Raw genomic sequence first — 20,125 nt, 5'->3', positions numbered from 1 at the left:
GGATGCTTACAATGTCAGGTTCTTTCCTAATATCCTCGTTTTTAATGTGATATTGCCATTAATGCCATCTGTTCACGCCTCTAATCTTTCTCGAGACTCTCATATCTGCAGTCTCTAGTCTTTGGTCAAGTGTTTTACTTCTGACCCAGCTCTCAGATCCATAAGTTAAAACTGGTTTGAACACTGTCTTGTATACAGCTAATTTAGTGTTCCGACTAATTTCTCTCTTATTCCATATGAATTTATTCAGTTGATTTCCTACCATACCAGCTTTGCTGATTCTGTTGTCTATTTCCATATTTAATTTACCATCTTCACTAAAAATCGTGACTAAGTAGTTGAAATGTTTTACTTGTTCCACAGGTTCTCTGTTCACAACGCATGACATTTTCAACGATTCTACCTATTTTCATTGTCTTTGTCTTTTTATTGCTGACCTGTCAGGGAATCTTGCAAACTTGTAGCGAATTTATTTAGAAATATAACATCATCTGCATAACGCAAAGAGCTGAAATTAACATCTCCAATTCTGATATCAAGTTTAATACCACTTTACTTCATAATGTGATCCATATAGATAATAAATAACAAAGGGGATAATGTACATTTTGTCTCACACCAGATTTAACATTAAACCATCTTCCTCTACTTCCTTCAATTCTAACTGCTGACTTACAACTCAAATAAAGACTAAGTATTGCTTGATATAATGCCCCATTGACACCATATAACTGTAGCATTTGAATAGCTTCTCTCTTGGCATCTTGTCATATGCTTTTTTGAGATCAGCAAAACTTAAATACAGATCTTTGTTATATTCCCATGCTTTCTCAACTATTTGTCGTAAAATGAAGATCTGATCCTGACAGCCTCTATTTGACCTGAATCCAGCTTGTTCTTCACCAAGCTTTTCTTCCACAATTCTTCTCAATCGTTTCTCAAGTATACTTGCATAAATTTTGCCAGGAACACTCGGTAGGGAAATACCTCTGTATTTCCCACATTCAGTTTTATTTTCCTTTTTATATATGAGTACTATGAGAGTTCTACTCCAACCATCGGGAATTCGTCCATCTGTCCAAGCCTTCTGAACTATGCAGTGCAGCCACTGTAAGACTTTTATACCACCATACTTCAGCATTTCTGGTCAAATATCATCCACTCCTGCTGCCTTTCCACATTTCAAGTCTTTGATGGCTTTTCTACTTCAAGTATGGATGTGTATTCCTGACTATATGACTGTTGAGTGTTTTTTAACACTGTGCTATCACAGCTTGTTTCATTTAGCAATTTTTCGAAGTAATTACTCCATACTTCAAGGATATCTTTTTCTCCCATTTTCATGTCACCTTTATCATCTCTGACACCTTTTTCAGCACTCTTTCCTCCATTTCTAAGCTTCTTCAACGACCTGAGTTGGTAGATTGAGTGGCGGAGACAGAGTTGTAGAGCAGGTGCCCTCCCATGACTTTTGTTTTTCTAGTTTTACACAGTGTTTAGCTTTCTTACATTTGTCTCTGTATTCTCTAAGAGCACAAGCTGACTTATTTGCCAGGAACTTTTGACATACTTTCTTGTCTGAAAATTAGTATAGAGATCACTAGCTGATTGAAACATTGTTTCAATCGGCTAGTGATCTGTACTAAGAAATTATCATTTCTTAGTAACACGTGATTTTTCTGGAAAGGACGATGGGTGACAAAAGTGGCACATGAACTGTGCATAATGATTGGTTGAAGAGTGGTTTGGGGGGGGGGGGGGTCATAGCCACGCCCTCATCAATCATCATTTGCTAATGTGGTCTAGTTTCGAAGTGTCTCCATTAGTGGTCATTCAAACTTAACATTTATTGTTCCATAACTAATGTTTTGCATTTTGTTTACTTTACTTGTTTTTCTGCCATTGCTGATTATTTTTTGTGTACCCCTGAACAGCCCAGCACGTATCCCTGCTTACCACTGATTGGGAACCGATGATCTAAGAAGTAAGACAACCAACTTTATAAATTCAAATATTATATGTTCCCTAATATATATGTGAGGAGTTACGCGTGAGACATTCGACTGATCAGTTTGCATAAACTGGAGAATATGGGATTGGAATATAAACTGTTAAATTGAATAAGTGGCTAGCTAATGGAAAGATATCAGAAAGAGGGTATACAGCAGGTGTGAATCTACCAGATTTAAGGTGACTAGTGGTGTACCCCAGAAATCATCCCTTGAACCACTGTTATTCAATCTATATATTAATGATATTGGAAAGGACCTGACAAGAGATGTGTAATTATTTGCTGCTGATGACAATGATGCGAAGATAGGTAGGGCAATCAGGGATGCTACTGATATACACCTTACATGAATTAATTATCTGGAACAGTGGGCAAATGATAATTGCTGTCAATTCATTGTTAATAAGTGTAAAATTACATACTTTGGCTTATCTTTACATGTCAAGGTAGTCATTTTGCCTCTTTACAAAACCTTAATGTTTTGTATGGAGGTATAAAAGTCTTATACAGTGGCTGCACTGCGTAGTTCAGAAGGCCTGGACAGAAGGATGAATTCCAAATGATTGGAGTAGAGCTCTGATAGTACCCATATAAAAAGGGAAATAAAACTGATTGTGAGAATTAATGAGGTATTTTTCTACTGAGTGTTCCTGGTAAGATTTATGCAAGTACAGGAAACCCTTGCTTAACGCAATTAATTAATCCATCAATTAATGCATTCTAAGTGGATAAATTAATAATTTATCCAATTATTCCTATTGGATAAATACAATAGGAATAATTATAATTCATCCATCAGTTAGCGTAAATTTGGGGAAAAAATTACAGTATAAGCTATAGTAGAGGATAAAATCATCAAAGTTAATAAAAATCAATTGCTTAAATTTTTTATTTATTGTCTAAACATTTAATTGAGCTACTTTTTTACAAAAAAATTAAGTAAATGTGTTTGAATCGTGCTCAACTTTTTCATCTTGTGATACAATTTGCGATAGCTGGCAATCGCTTTATCAAGATTTCCTTAGCATACTCAATGTGATTGAAAACTAGCTCAAGTTCTTTTGTAATGAGCTTCTTAGTCATAACATTCTCTTCTTGTTTGCACTCCTCATCTTCTTCATATGCACGCTGTTCTTCTAGTTGAAGGAGATCATTCTTACTTAAATGTTCTGAATAGGAATTGAGCAAGTTTCTCACATATTCATTATCCAGTTCATTAACTAACCACTTCATTATCCAGTTCATATGCTAACCAGCCAAAAGCCTGCGGGTTCAAATCCTGCCATGGGCATGGATGTTTGTGGTTGTCTTTGAAAATACTCATGATGGTGGTCAGCGGTAGTTGCTGTCAGTTGGTAGATTGAGTGGCAGAGACAGAGTTGTACAGCTGGTGCCCTCCCTTGGTGAGTCTTTGGACTCCCTGTAGGTGTCTAATAATAATAATAAATCCAAGTTCTTTTTCAATTGTGCCTGATTTCTTTAATAATGTTGGATCATGGATTTTGCACACAATAGACTAACATAGGCTTGAGTTTAAAATCACCTTCTGCATTGCCTCCTAATAAAAGTGTAAGATAATCTTTAGATACTTTGTATCCTGGTTGAAATGCTTCAGTTTTAGCTAGGAAAGTTTTTGTTGGTATACACTTTCAAAAGAGACCAATTTCAGCAACGTTGAATATTTGCTGAGCTTCATAATCACCCTCCTGAATTATCCTTCGCAATTCTTGGGGAAACTTGGCCACAGAATCTTTATCAGCATTAATAAATTTCCCAGTTTTATGCAGTCCAATTCGATTTTTAAAATGGGCAAACGATCCTAAACTTGCAGTAAAGTTTTCACATTCCTCTTGAAATTTGGTCTCTTTCAGTGAGATAAAAATATCGAAAGCTTTTGTTTGAATATTCCCTGTACTAAGAAGTATTCTTTTTTGGTTATAATCCTCAATCCAGAGTGATAGAAGATGCTCCATCCCGATCACTAAATGGCTTCTATTTCGGGTGATTTGCATACTCAAAAGACGCAGTAGCAACTTTTCCTTGTTCTATGTATTCTTTGCTCTTATTTAATATAGTCTAAACTGAAGACTTGCTGTATCCCAGAACTCACACAAACATTGTATTATTAGCACCACTTCATCTCTTAATGACTTCCAGCTTTTCCACTTACTCCAGATTAGCAACAAAAAATTTTGCGTAGCGTAAAAAAATCACGTTAACTGATTAATCCCGCACTTAAAGTGAGAAATAGTATCATTTCACTGAATCACATATCGAATTCGCATTAAGCAAGGTTTGTCTTCATACTTGAGAAACTGTTGAGAAGGATTGTGGAAAGGAAGCTTGCTGAAGAACAAGCTGGATTCGGGCCAAATAGAGGTTGTCAGGATAATTTTTTCACTTTATGACAAATAGTTGAGAAATCATGGGAATATAACAAAGATAGATCTGGAAAAGACATATGACAAGCTGCCAAGACAGAAGCTATTCAAAATGCTGTAGTTGTATGGTGTCAATGGGGGGCGTTATAACAATTTGAGTTTTAGTCAGGAGTAAGAATTGAAGGAAGTACATTAAGATGGTTTAATATTAAATCTGGTGTCAGACAAGGATGTACATAATTCCCGTTACTATTCATATCTGTATGGATCACATTATGAAGGAAAGTGGTTTTAAATCTGATATGAAAATTGGAGATGCTAATCTCAGCTGATTGCTTTATGTAAATGATGTTATACTTCTAAATAAATCTGCTACAAGTCTGCAAGATTCCCTGACTAAAATGAATAACTGTTGTAATAGATATTTTGTGAAGGTCAGCAATAACAAGACAATGAAAATAGGCAGAAGCATTGACAACATCAACTGCATTGTGAATGGAGAACCTAAAGAACAAGTAAAACATTTCAGCTACTTAAACACAATTTTTAATAAAAATGATAAATTAAATACGGAAATAGACAACAGAATCGACAAAGTTGGTATGGTAGGAAGTCACCTGGATAAATTTGTATGGAATAAGAGAGAAATTAGTCAAAACACTGTGAATTAACTGTATACAAGACAGTGTTCAAACCAATTTTAACTTAGGGATCTGAGAGCTGGGTTAGAAATAAAACATTTTACCAAAGACTAGAGACTGTAGATATGAGAGTTCTGAGGAAGATTAGGGACATGAACAGATGGCACTATCATATTAAAATCAAGGATATTAGGGAAAGAACTTGAATGTGTTAGCAGAGCTAATCTCAGGTGGTATAGTCACTTAAACAGAATGGGAGAGGAAAGATTATCAAGTGTTCTTTGCCAGTTTGGCAGGAAAAAGACCCAGAGGAAGACCAATAGACCAATGTATCGATAACTGTATTGATACAGTAAAAATTACCTTAGAAGATAGAAATATAAGATCTGATATTGTGGAGTATTGACAGGTAACAGATTGATTTGGAAGAAAATTGTAGATAGGAAGTTAGTAATGATGTAAGTTTTTTATGTAGTACTGTAGTACTATCATATCCTGTACACCCTTTGACTGTACATGTCAGAAATTTCATGACGATGAATTTCATACATAAGGGATATTTTCTCAGATTTATTTAAAAATTTATAAAAATATAGTTAAAAATTATAAAGCATAAAAAATAATATTGTACATCACCAAATTAATTAAATTAGTGTAATCTTTGGCATTGCATTTCATTGACTAATTCTCACAGTAGTTAGAACCATTCACATCTTTCCATATCATTTTTTAACTGACTTTGCATGTCTGTTGAAATTGCTTGAATTCTTTTCATAGTTGTGTCATTGAATAATTGCAAATCTTGTGTAATAAATATTTGTAGTGGTTGATGGCTCCCTTATCTGTTAACGTTATTGTTTCTTATCGATAATGTCGATGCTGCAACATTGTAATATCTTTACTTTCTTTAATTTATTTATTTATAGTTATATGATTACTTATTTATATATAACTCGAATGCTGTATTCTTGTTGCTCGAAATATATCACTTTATCTCTTTACCCTAAATTGACTTCTAATTCCTCATAGTGTATTTTCTATAGACTTAATCTCACTCCCAGTTTACTCCCTTTTGTCCTATTCTAAACTACTCCCCCTTGTGCCTGGAATCTCTAGATATTTATTTGAATTTCAAGAGTGCACCTCAGAAGTTCCCCTTAAGATACAAGAATGCATTAATACCCTAGTTGAACAAAGAACTTATTCAAATTTTAACTTAGGCACGGTTTGCGGTCATGGCCTAAATTTTCATATTGAACTCAAATAACCAATAACTTCTGGGTTTAGAGGTCCGAATTAGTTTTATTTGGGATCAGTGCATTGCAAAAAAGATTAAACTGAGACAGAATCATTATGTATTAATGATTCAGGATTGTGTGTTTTTATCACATGAATAGTTACTAGATTGGCTTTATTGAAACAGTTGCACAGAAAGCAGTGTAAGACACTTGATGTGAAAATGAACTTGAAGCTTCATATGAATGGGAGTTGAAGTCATTGAAGTAGTAAGTTTATTGATATCAAGGAGGAAGTGGGTAAGTGAAAGAGTAAAGCTTTGGGACAATTGTGCATTAGTAAGAAAATGAAAACCATTCATCAACCATTAAATCTGAATTAGCAGAGCAGAAACTCCACTTGGTTACAAAGTGTTCTGAAATTCTGTCAACTTACAGTGTAATGAAGACAAAAATCATTATTCAGTCTATTTTTTAATGCAATTATGAATAATGTTATGTACCTAATGGTTTTCCAGTTCTGGTCCATCGGGATGTTTTATTTTCAGGTCATTTAAGCGAGTTATTTTTCTGTACGCATTCAAAAAAAAAAAAAAAAAAAACCTAGCATGCATGTTGCTATGCAAATGTGCTGTAGCTTTCATATAAATCATAAGCCAAATAGCTTTTCTTCCACTTCATCAAGGATCAGTTTTTCTCTCTCTCTCTCTCTCTCTGTTAAACGTATTGTTTCTGCATGCTGTCTGCTTCAGCTAAAAACTAACATCCACTCATATTAAAGGAACAATGGGTTTTTGTCCATCACAGAAAATCTGCTTGCCACAGATTCTACATTAAATGGAAAAAAGCAAAAATTCTTTACAGAAGTGTCATTCCAAGTGAGAAAGTTTTATGCCCTTTTAACTTGTGGCAAGTGTTTTCTTATTAACTTTTCACAATAAATTTTGGATTTGATAATTTTTACTTAAATTGATCCTAAGCATGAAATGTTATTGAAACAGGATCAAAATTTTCCTAATAATATATTTTTTAATTAGATAAATCTTCCCATTGTTTTCATTCTTACTTGATTGATACCCTTTTTTCTGCAATATCTTTTACAAATCAGCATTGATTTGTATACTTATTAGACTTGATTAAATGTATAACAAGCGCATAATGCATTTCAAGTCTTCTAATGACCTACTTTATATTCAGGTGGATCATTGCTAAATTTTTTGAGGACTAAATCTAATACCCTGACAGTAAAGGAGTTGTTATCGATGTCCATTGATGCTGCCTTTGGCATGGAATATCTTGAAAGCAAAAACTGTATTCACAGGTGAGTTTTGATTACATTTTTTTGCAATTATTGCTATTAAAACGCTCATTCCATTAAAAGTTCCTGGAATGAGTAAAATGCTCACGAGTAAAAGTAATTTTCAGTCAAATGACTTCTTTCCATTCAAACCCAAAGCTTATTGGTTGTGGTATTCAAACCCATAACCAGTAGATTTTGGGTTTGAATCCCACTATAGCATGGATATTTGTGAAAGTCTTTAGATGGTAGACCGTTTTCATCTCCAATGTAAGACCACTACTCTGCTTATTTGGAGGGCTGAAGTGGCTTGAAAAAATATCTGTTTGATCACTCGAATAGGGGAACTTGATTGTCTAAGCCTTATCCTATAGCACTAAATCTAAGAGGTTTATAATCTTTTGTGAATGAAAGTCACATTTAAAATTTATGTATATATAAAAGTATATGTTAAAATTATTTTTACCTTGGTTCTATGAAATATATTCACATCTGAGGTACTTGTATATAGAGTTAATGACTCCTCATGTCACTTGCTTTAGTATGTATCCCAGACCAGTTTTGACCTTTATTGAGGTCTCATCAGTGGGAGCCAGACTCAGGAGAGATGCCAAGGTTGAAGTAATTCAAATATGTTTATATTTGTATTGCTTCAACCTTGCAAATATCTCATCTTCTTCTTCTTTAGTATTCTGCAATTGAGCAGGTTCTTCTTTTAGTAGCAGAAACTTTCCTTCCACTCTCTTCTGTTCTGAGCCTTCTCTTTCAAGGTTGTGTACCTGTTCTCCATTGAGCATGTCATCTAGCATTGTTTTCCTTACTCTTCCTCTGGGTCTTTTTCCTTCGATGGCATCTCGGATGATTCCATTCCCTCTCAGAATATGTCCGATCCAGTTTCCCTTGCTTCTTTTTATCCTCCTTAACAGACTTCTTTCTTCTTCTACTCTTTTTAAGACCTCTTCATCAGTTATTTTATCTGTCCATTTGATTTTTTCCATCCTTCTCCAAATCCACATCTCAAAGCTTTCCAAAATCTTAATTTCTTCTTTCTTTAATGTCCAAGTTTCAGATGCATAGAGGGCAACACTCCACACATAACATTTTATTAGTCTTTTCTTTAGGTTTCTATCCATTTTACTTCTGAATAAATTCTATTTTCTATTAAAGGCATCTCTTCCCATTGCTATTCTTGCTTTTATGTCACTTTTACATCTTCCATCACTGCTAATAACACTTCCTAGATATTTAAATGTCTTTACTTGATTCAGTTTTTCCCCATTTATTCTGATATCCATATTTGCCTCTTTCCTTGTATTTTCATCACCTTTGTTTTTCTGATGTTAATTTTCATTCCATAATTGATACAGGATTCCAGTAATCTGTTCAACAGATGTTGTAGTCCTGTTTCAGTGTTTGATAGTAATGCCTTGTCATCTGTGTATCTTATTGCAAATATCTGTCCACCGCCAATCTTTATTCCTTCTTCCAAATTCTCCAGTGCTTCTTTTAGCATTGCTTCGGAATACATGTTGAACAAAATTGGTGACAGAGAACAGCCTTGTCTTACTCCTTGTCCAATGATACCTGGTTCTGTTGTACCATATATGTCCCTCACCATGGCAGTTTGTCCCATATATAGTCAAATAATTAGCCTTCTATCTTTCCAATCTACACCAATCTTTTCCATTATATTCAAAAGCTTTCTCAAAATCTATATAACAGATGTTAACTTCTTTATTCACTGCTAGACTTCTTTCACTTACTATTCTTAACAGTCCAATCGCATCTCTTCTATTATACATTAAAGATGCCAAGAAATTTTATACTTGGTTTTAATCCTTTACCCAAGGAATCAAAAACAAAGTTTTGCACATGAAATATATTCACGTCTGAGTACTTGTATGTATGTGTGTGTGTATATGTGTATATATGTATATATATATATATATATATATATATATATATAGGAAACTAAAGGATTGGTTTGTTGTAGTGAATTTATTTTAGAAGAGCATTTATGCTGTGGGCTAGCTACACCTTGAACTATTTTATTCTTTAATATCTCTCACTGTTATCTAAGGTATTGCCAAGGTTTTAGCCAACAGAGAGAGAAAGAGAATGCATTTAAAAAAAAAACTACAACCACATCCTTCAAATCACTTTTATTAACAATAATCCATTGTGTTTGGTTGCTTTAAGTTATTAACATGCAGTAGTTTTTAAGCATAAAACAATAACTGCACTAACCATTCAGAGTATTCTGTGGTTTTATTAGTTGTAAACCTTTCAGGGGAAGTCACAGAAAGTTATCCTAATATTGGAGTAATTGTTGATAGAACACAAGAATTTTTTAACTGAGAAAGAACTTAGTTAAGAGGATAGCTGTTGGAGCATTGATAGTTATAAACTCCATATCTGGATGTTTTGATTTATGTCTGAAGCAACTGATTATGAGGCCAGTGTATTATATCTGTAAATTGCATGTGTTGTATTGGCTGGTTTGCTTGTTTTTGGGAAGTTTACAGGAGGAAAAACCTTGTGTCATGTCTAAATGTGAGAAGATTTTAACTCAGATCTTTCAAACCAAAAGGCATCATCAAGACCAACTGAACTACAAAAGCTCACATATTTAGATGTAAATAATTCCGGTCACATTTTGGATGACTGGTGGATTCATGGAATGATACAATTGGTTCTCTTTTCCACAAACTTGTAGAGACCACTGGAAATTTTGTTATAGTGAATTTCTTTAATACATCGTCATCCTTGTGGACTTTGGTTGGGACTTCCAGTAGTTTCATATAGCAGTGTTTACTATAGTGAGAGGCAATTGTAATAGAATCCCTATTACAGTTCCAGAAAAAGCAAATTTATCTGAGTCGGATCACAAGAATGCATCTAATTGATATATTCTCTAAGAAAAATTAAAGAAATTGGGATGAATTTCAAATTATTTAATTAGAAAATTATATTCAGTACTGAACTGCTTAATTGGAAGTCCATATGTGTAATTTTATTAATATAATAATAATACATAATAGTTTAGCTAAATTTCCTCCCGATATCTCAGCCCTATTTCAGTTCACAATGAACTCAGGTTATTTCGTTTGGCAAGGAAAATGCTACAAACAAATAGAGGGGACAGCCATGGGTTCACCACCCTTGGCCAACTTTTTTATGGAGACTTTTGAAGAGAAAGCCTTAAACTCTTCCCCACAAAAACCAACCACATGGCTTTGTTACATTGGCGACGTGTTCACTATTTGGTCACATGGCTCTGATACACTCCTCTCCTTCCTAACACACTTAAACAACCAACACTCCAGAATCAAGTTCATCCTGGAAAAAAAAAGAGAAAAACAACAGCCTCCCTTTCTTAGACACACTGGTCACCTGCCAGCCTGGTGGAACCTTGGTTTTCTTAGTTTATAGAAAACCCACCCATACATTCACCAACAATTCCCCCCCCCCCCTCTCTCTCCTCACAACAATATAGAGTTATTAAGACACTACACAACAGGGCTAAACTTATCTGTTCAAATGACAATGCCCTAACCACAGAACTAAACCACATCCTCACCACTTTCTCAGCCAATGGCTACCCACCCCCCCCTAAAAAAAATCTGAAAAATATTGAAACCAGTAAACCACAACCCCCCCCCCCCTTCACAACAAGGATTACTCTAAATCCATTACCATTCCCTACATCTGAGGCAATTACCAAAATCCTAAAAAAAAACATGACTTGACCTGGTGTTACAGACCATATAGAAATTTGGCATCCCTTATCTGCTCCACTAAAGACCAACCACTTCCCTTAGACCTACCTCGTGTTTGCCAGGTCCCTTGCAGCTGTAAGCCATCCTACTTTGGTAAAACAGGCAGGACAGCAAATATCAGAATTTAAGAACACAAGGACTACATCCGGTTTCACCAGTACAGCCACTCGGGTCTTGCAGAACATGCTCTGGATACATGCCACAGAATATGGTGGAAGAAAGCCACGGTAATACACCGTAGTAAATTCAAATTTGAAAGGCTATTCATGGAATCAGCCTCAGCCCTAAGAAACAGTCCAAACCTCAACAAATTTGGGAGACTTACATCAGAAAACCTTCAGCCCAACAGCCAAGAATACCTACATAGCCCGCTAGGGGCACCATCAGGACTTTTAGGAGAAACAATAACTTTCTGCTTCGTCCTCATTTACTGTGTGTAGTGCCTGTGTGCGCGTGTCTTTATTTTAAGTTCCTGTGAAGATGGCAACGTATGTTGTCGAAATATTGGAAATATAGATTAAAGTTTAATTTAATTTATATCCTGTGTGCGTTGTAATTCCTTAAATTATTTAATAAACATGTTTAACCAACGTCTAAGCCTTTCTATAGGAATTACATAATAGTTAAGTTTGATAGCAGAAAATCCATTGCTAGAGTAGTAATAGCTAATCAGACTTAAAATAATTACATTATCAAAAGAAGAAGAAATAGTTGAATTATTGAGTGTTCGTGTATCATCCAGGTGGAGATAATGCAGTAACTAACTTGTCAGGAATTGTTATGTGACTAAAAGTATATTATAGGAAAGTGCAAGAGAAATTAGATTCTAAGGGAATGGAAGAAGATAAGATTGTGCCATTACATAATGGAAGTCCCAAAACAGAAGTGGCAAATTGCAAACAATTAGTATCTCAGGATTGGTGGTTAGGATATTAGACAAGCTAGTTAAGGGCAGACTTCAGGAATACAATACTCTGTATGTATGTGGGGGGGGGGGGGTATAACTTCATAAAGAAGTCTTGTCTCACTAATTTTTTTGCAGTAAAGTAACAGCTGAGTTAGATAAGGAAAATGCCTATGCCATGATATTGCAAGACTGTACAAATCATTTGTGAGAATACTGCATGGAGTCCTGTTACATAAATTTTTATATAAGCATTTGGGATGAATCTGATGATATATTAGCAGGTGGTGTCCCACTAGGCTTTCTCTCCTTGATCTGCTGCTGTTCCATTTGTGCATTTTTGATATTGGGGGATGGTTTGGGTGAGAATATCCATTTGTTTTCTGCTATTGCTAAGGGTTGGCACATAAAGTTGATTTAGAGGTCTGGGAAGATCATGAAGACGATGAGACTAGAGAACTAGTCTCATCGTTTGGGGATGATGGTGGACACAGAGCTGAAGTTGAAGACAGAGGGTATATTGCAGAAATAGGCAAAATAGCTCAAATGATCACTTGTTTGGATATTAAGAAACACACTGACAAACAAAGGTTATTCTTCTTTATAAGTCTTTAATATGACTATTGTGCACAGATTTCAACTCCTTTGGAATTTGTGTTTGGGGGGGGGGGGGGACCTGGAGGATTGGAGAGTTTGTGAACGTATCTGCCTGTGTGAGTGGGTTTTCTGTATACAGTGAAGGAAAGGTTACCATTAGAAAGGAGTGCTACTAAGGTGTCTAGGAAGGGTAAACTATTGTTATTTTCTTTTTCCATTGTAAAACTTTATAGGTAGAATTTTTTATATAGAATGTGATAAGTTAGTTCATTGGGGGGGGGGGGAGTTAACCAGCTGCTTTGACAGTTTGTAGCATGGTGCATTAGTGGTATCTACTATAGGTCTTGGGGGAGAAACAAAAGGTTTATTTTTTTTTTGTAATGTCTGGCAGCCAGGAGGATACTTTTTTTGTCACTTTGACTTTTTTAAGTAAGTTTTTTAACTTGCTTTTTCATGGGATGTAGGTAGCATGATCTCGGAGAATAATATCCATTTTTCGATTATATTCCATCACATTAAGGACAACTGTTGCATCACCCTTATCTGCTATGGTGATGACAATGCTTTTTTGCTTTCTGAGAGCAGTGAGTTGGCTGGAAGATAAATTACTTTTTGGAGGTGACAACTGGGAGAGGATATTGGCGACATCAAGTCTGATGTTATTGGCTATTTCCAGCACTGAGTGACAGATTCAACATTTGATGTTGTACATTATGTCTATCAACAGCACTTCTTTCGGTGTGACTACAAAATTGTGGCCGAGACTTAGAGCACTGATGGCATCTTTGTTGAGCCTTTTTGAAGATAGATTCAGTACTGTTTGGAGCGGTTGAATTTGCGGTTGTGGTTTAGATTTACACAGGTTGTTATACTTTCTGATGTGCTTATTTATTTTATTTTTTTGGAATTATTCTGTGTGGAAGCTTCTGAGATGACCAAGAGAATGGACCAAAGTACGGGGTTGAGAATTGCACAGAGCTCTGATTGTAAAGAGCCAATGGCGGCAATCGTCGTGGGAGAGGCTGGTGCATGTTGTGGTGATCTGCTCTTGTAATAGTGTAAGGCTGACACGTTTCCAGTTTATGGTGGAAAAAGAAAATAACAATAGTTTACCCTTCCTTAGACACCTTAGTAAACATACCTTCCTAATGGTAATCTTTCCTTCACTGTATATAGATAACCCACTCACACAGGCAGATACATTAACAAACTCTCCCACCATCCCTCTCAACAATATGGCATTATTAAAACTAACCAATAGAGCCCACAATCTTTGTTCCAATGGAACCTCCCTTTCAGCCAAAGTCAACCACATACACCTTCCTTTACAATGGCTATAGTGATTACAGAATTAAAAAAAATAATCAGTTCCTCCTCCATCCTGCAGCCATCTCTTCAGAAGGATTTCAGAAATTTCATCATCATCATCCCCTACATCTGTGGCACATCAGAAAAAAATAGCCAGGTCCTTAAAAAAAGTACAACCTCTACACAGCTTTTAAGCTCCACCATAAACTTGGTACCCTTATCCGTTCTACCAAAGATCAGTTCCCTCCTCTCTCTCAGTGCCTAGAGTAATACCCTATTCCTGCAAGCTGTTTTTTATTTCAGGTAGACAGGTAGATCCATCCATTTAGAAGAACACAAATCATACATATGCAATCACGATTATGGTCAATCTGGCCTTGCAGACCATGTTTTGGATACAACCCACGGGATCTGGAGAAAAACAACCATGCTCTAATGGTAAATTTAAAAAAAAAAAAAGACTCTTTTTTAGAATCTGCAGCAGCACTCTCAGAAATCAGCTGAATTTAAATAAATACAGTTGCATAAAACTTCCCAAAATTTGGGAAACATTAATTATCAGAGGTCCCACATTACATCCTAGGCCACCTACAAACGCTAGTAGAGGGCACATCACCTAGACAGGACTTGAGTCACCTATGTGTTTCACTTAGTACTTGTGTATGTGTTACATGAGGTGTTTGTAATTCCTGAAGATGTCTCAGTGACCAAGATGGAATATTAGAAGCATTAAAATTAGTTTTTAATTCTTTCCTAGTGCTGTAAATATTCCATTAAACCTCCAACATGATATCTTCCCAGCACTTAAGCCTGAACACACGAACACAAAAATCCTAAGAAAATGTGACCTCACAACTAGTTACAAACCACATAAGACCAGCCACTTCACCTAGACCTACCTGAAGTATACCAGGTCCCTTGCAGTTGCAAACTGTCCTACTACAGCCAAATAGATAGGACAGCCAATATTGGGATATCTGAACACAAGGAACCACTTAGGACTTGCTGACTGTGCAGTTGGACCCACCACAGAATACACTGGAAGAAGGCCAATTTATTACATTGCAGTAAGTACAATTATGAAAGATTATTCCTTGAATTAACCTCAGCTCTGAAAAACTTCTCATACCTCAACAAATTTGGGTGCATGAGATTGCCCCAAATTTGGGAAGCTTGCATTCTAAGAACATCAGCCTGACACCCAAGACAACCCAATTTAGCCTGCTAAGGGGCACTTTTAGGACTCTAGGACTGACTTCATTTGGCTTTCTTCAGCCTCATTTGCTTAGTGCCTGCATGCACATATCAGTTTTGTGATCCCTGAAGATGCAATGTAACATTGCCGAAATATAGAAAGGTATTGACTAAAGTTTATAATTAATATTCTAGTATATGTTGTCATTTCCTGAAATATAAATGCTGTAAAGCTATGTATAACCAACATATAAGTTTATCTTTGTGTATTATTACTAGTTCGATGTTTTGGCTAATTTCTCTCTTATTCCATATAAATTTGTTTATCCTGTTGCCTATTTCCGTATTTACCATTTACTCCATATAATTGTAGCATTCTGAACAGCTTTTCTCTTAGCATCTTATATGCTTTTTTTCTGTATCTACAGAACTTAATTAACAGATCCTTGTTATATTCCCATAATTTTTCAATCTAATGTTGTAAAGTGAAAATCTGATAATGACAGTTTCTGTTTTGCCTGAACCCAGCTTGTTCATGCCCATGTTTCTCTTCCACAATTTTTCTTAGCATCTTCTCAAGCAGGGGCTTGCATAGATCTTTTTTTTTTTTACTTCTCCCACATATAAGAGGCCACAGAGCCTGTAGTAAATAAATACTATGTGTGGGCTGAGGCCAAGAGATCATTTACTTCTTAAAGAGCTGGTGATTGTATTCCTTGGGAATTCTTCATGAGGATGGCTATTCCACAGAAGTGAGGTACATGGGATAAAAGACTACTGGTTAAACCTACAGAAACACAATCATTGCTGCTGGTGTTCCCATAGTTTAAAGAAATGGGGCATAATGGATGCAAAAAAACATACTCACATAATGGAATCTTTGTGAGTATGTTTTTTTTGGCCACTAACTTAATTTTAGAATAATATTACACTCATGGGCTCACTTTAGTGACTACGGGCATGACAAACCTGATGTACCTGATGCTGGACCATGCCTTACTTCATGTAATGTACATCTGTTATATTATCTATAGACTGGTCCCTCCCCTTCTTTCTTCTCTTCTTGCTCCTTCCCCCTAATGTTATTAGAGTATTCGAGGGCTAGGGGTGAATCTTTCCTATCTTGCTATGTCATTTCGCCTTATGCAGCCACCGAAGGGGGGTAAGCTAGCCCCAATAGGTGCTGGTCCCAAGCCTGGATAAATAGCGAGGGTTGACGTTAGGAAGGGCATCCGGTCATAAAACTTCGCTACCAGCTCTAGCTATGCTCAAATGAGTCAAAAAGAAAGTGATACAAGGGCTAGGGCATACCCCTTAAGTGACGTTCAGCCAATCGCGCAACAGCTGGGAGAAGTGAATGAGGGCTATCCATCAAGGGCAGATGCAGTTAAAGAAGTGAGCCCAGCAAGTGGAGAGAATGTTGCGAGTGGGAACATTGGAAGAGGAAGAGAGGTGGCAGATATGATGAGGAAGTTGGACATTTTATTTGTGCAGGAGACAAGGTGGAAGGGGAAAAGGTGAAGGAACTAGGAGACGAGTATAAATTGTTCTACTCTGGAGCGAATAAAGAGGGAAGAAATGGTGTTGGAATTGTGGTGTGTGGCAGAATGAAGGAAGTGGGTAGGAGGAACGACAGGATCATGCAAATGAAACTGGGTCTTGGAGAAGAGCGGGTGGTCGTATTATGTGTATATGCCCCGCAAGTTGGTTGTACAGCAGAGGAAAAAGATGAGTTCTGGAACGCGCTAGATGAAGAAATGGGGGAACTGGAAGAAAACGAGATGTGATTGTTGGAGGAGACTTGAATGGACACGTAGGGAGACAGAATAGGGACTGTGAAAGGGTGCATGGTGGCCATGGAGTGGGAATGATGAACCAGGAAGGTGATAGAGGATTTTGGACTTTGCAGTAGCGTTTGATCTGGCAATTGTGAATTCCTTTTTCTTAAGAGGGAAGAGCATTTGATAACATTTAGAAGTGGCAACAACAGTTCACAGATTGACTACATTTTGACTAGAAGAAAACATCTTAAAGCAGTAACAAATTGTAAGATCATCCCAACAGATCAAGTGGTGCAGCAACACCGGCTGCTGTGTGCTGACTTTAAAATAAGGTTGAAGATAAGAACCTTTGGAAGCCATGGGAGGAAGACAATTAAGTGGTTTCACTTAAAAGAAGAGAGTGTGAGGAACCGTTTTAGGGAGCAGGTGTTAGAGAGGATTTCAGATGGACTAGAAAGTGTACAAGATTGGTGGAGACATAATTCAAAAGTAGTTCTAAGCTGTGCAATTGAGGTGTTTGTTGGTGAAACATCTGGAAAAGATTACTTAGCAGAAGGAGGGTTGGTGGTGGAATAATAATGTACAAGAAGTGGTGACGGCTAAGAGGAAGGCAAAGCAGAAGTGGGACGAGTCAAGAATGGAAGAGGACAGAGAGGAGTACAGAGAAAAAACAAGAAGCCAAGAGAGTGGTTGCACAGGCAAAGGCCATAGCATATCAAGACCTTTATGATTAATTAGAAACAAAGGAAGGACAGAGAAAGATTTATCGATTGGCAAAATGTAGAAATAAGGCATCAAAGGACATTGTACATGTGAGGCAGATCAAAGACTCTGGACATTTTATGTATGCAGGAGACAAGGTGAAAGAGTATTAAGGAGGAATATGGATATAAGAAACAGATGGAAAATATATTTTGAAGGTCTCTTGAATGAAGAAAATACAAGGACTCGCAGAGAAGATGGAGTAACCTTATGAGAGAATGGTGCAGAACATTAGTAGAGTGGAAGTGAAGGAGGCCATAAAGAGGATGAAGAATGGAAAATCGGTGGGCCCCCTGACAGGATCCCAGCGGAGGCATGGAAGGCACCTGCTGTGGGACCTGTTTATGAAAGTTTGCCAACAGGAAAATATACCCGAAGAATGGAGGGAAAGTACCCTTGTCCCCATCTGCAAGGGCAAAGGAGATGCACAAGACTGTAAGAATTAGAGGAATAAAGTTGCTATCCCACACAATGAAAATCCTAGAGGGGAATCTTGATGGAAGACTGAGGAAAAAGGTGAAGATTGCAAAGGAGAAATTTGGCTTCATGCCTGGTCGATCGACAACAGATGATGGAAAAGTTTTGAGAGAAGCAACTGGAGCTACATCTGGTATTTATTGATCTAGAGAAAGCTTATAATAGAGTGCCAAGGCAAGAGGTCTGGAAGTGTCTGAGGGAGAAGAAGGTACTGGAGAAATATGTCAGGCTGGTGCAGGAGATGTATAGAAATGTGAAAACAAGAGTTTTGACCTGTCTGGGAGAGACAGAAAGTTTTCCAGTGACAGTTGGCTTGCATCAAGCATTAAGTTCATTCCTGTTTAATATTGTGATGGAAGTGGTGACGGAGGAGGTGAGAGAAGACACTCCTTGGACTATGTTGTATACAGATGCCATCGTGCTGTGTGCAGAATCAAGAGAAGTGGCAGCTAAACTGGAAAGTTGGAAGAAAGTACTGGAAGAGAGAAGTATGAGACTGAGCAGAAGTAAGACAGAGTATATGTGTTGCAAAGCAGATGGCAGCCAGGAGACAGATCTGGAGCTGGAAGGAAATGTCATCAGGAAGGTCAGTGACTTTAGATACTTAGGCATCTAAAGCCAATGAAAGAGGATGGTGAGGCTGAGAAGGAAGTGAGGATGCAGGATAGAGGAACTAGAGAGAGAGAGATGGCTGGAGTGCTATGCGATAAGAGGGTGCCAATCAATCTAAAAGGCAAAATCTACAGGACAGTAGTGAGACCAGCTATGACGTATGCTATGGAAACTGTAGCCCTGAGGAAAAATAATATCAGCAGGATGGAGGTAGCGGAGATGAGAATGCGTAGGTGGATGTGTGGTGTGACCAGAAAGGATCATCTGAGAAATGACTATGTAAGGGGAACAGTGGAAGTTACGAACTTAGGAGCAAAGATGCAGGAGGCAAGGTTGAGATGATTTGGTCATGTGATGAGGAGGGAGGACAAGTATGTGGGAAGAAAGGTCATGCAGGTAGATGTGGAGGGGAGGAGGAAGTATGTGTGGCCAAAGAAGAGCTGGTGGAGGAGGACTTGAGGATGAAGAACTTGGATGTGGCTACAGCCCAAGACAGGAGGTTGTGTAGGAGACTCACTACAAACAGTGACCCTACTTAAGTGGGACAAGCTGCAGAAGATTACACCGGTTTTTTTTTTTTTTTTTTTTTTTTTTTTTTTTTTTTTTTAACCAGTGTAATATTATTCTAAAAGGATGCTAGTTCTGTTGAACAGTGTCCAATGGAAATACCTGTGGAAGACACACAATGTGGAAACTGATTGTAGTGCGTGAGACGGGGAGGGCCATCAATCAACTTAAGTGCATCAAGAATTTTAGAAAGGTATTAGGTGCATTGCTCCAAACACGAGAAGATTGTTATGAGTTTTAGGCAGATTTGAAATTACCAAGTAAAAAACTGGGCAGAAGAGAAGAAGTAACATCTTGAGTTAAAAAGTATGCCAAGTTTTTTGAAGCTGAAGCTATAGAAGTGATGTGAATATGTCAGGAAAGGCTAGGAGTAAGAGCCAGTCTGAGAAGATAGATCTGGTCTTAACTGTTAAGCTTAGCAATATCAAAGGTGAGTAGAAAAGACCCAAGGTCTTTTTGTGAAACGAGACAAAACAGTATTTTGGAAGCATTGAAGGTCACAAAGTTATCATCCCAATGATGGATGGTATGGCGATCATTGTTTAGGGCACTTATTATAGGTGATCTTGAAGCTTAATG

At 37.0% G+C, this 20,125-nt stretch overlaps 1 protein-coding gene across 1 annotated transcript in view; it reads left to right on the top strand.

Annotated features, from left to right (window-relative positions):
• Positions 1–20,125, top strand: part of LOC150101312 (tyrosine-protein kinase Fer-like) — a 272,304-nt gene that overhangs the window by 172,282 nt on the left and 79,897 nt on the right. Inside the window, exon 14 of the mRNA XM_090400764.1 lies at positions 7,466–7,589. Coding sequence (XP_090256890.1) covers positions 7,466–7,589 — 124 coding nt within the window. The remainder of the gene's footprint in view (positions 1–7,465; positions 7,590–20,125) is intronic.

The sequence above is a fragment of the Typopeltis vanoorti genome, chromosome 11 (genome assembly GCF_054136105.1).
Source record: "Typopeltis vanoorti isolate ZY-2024b chromosome 11, IOZ_Tvanoo_1.0, whole genome shotgun sequence".
Lineage (NCBI taxonomy): Eukaryota > Metazoa > Arthropoda > Arachnida > Uropygi > Thelyphonidae > Typopeltis > Typopeltis vanoorti.
This window is presented reverse-complemented; position numbering and strand designations above follow the sequence as displayed.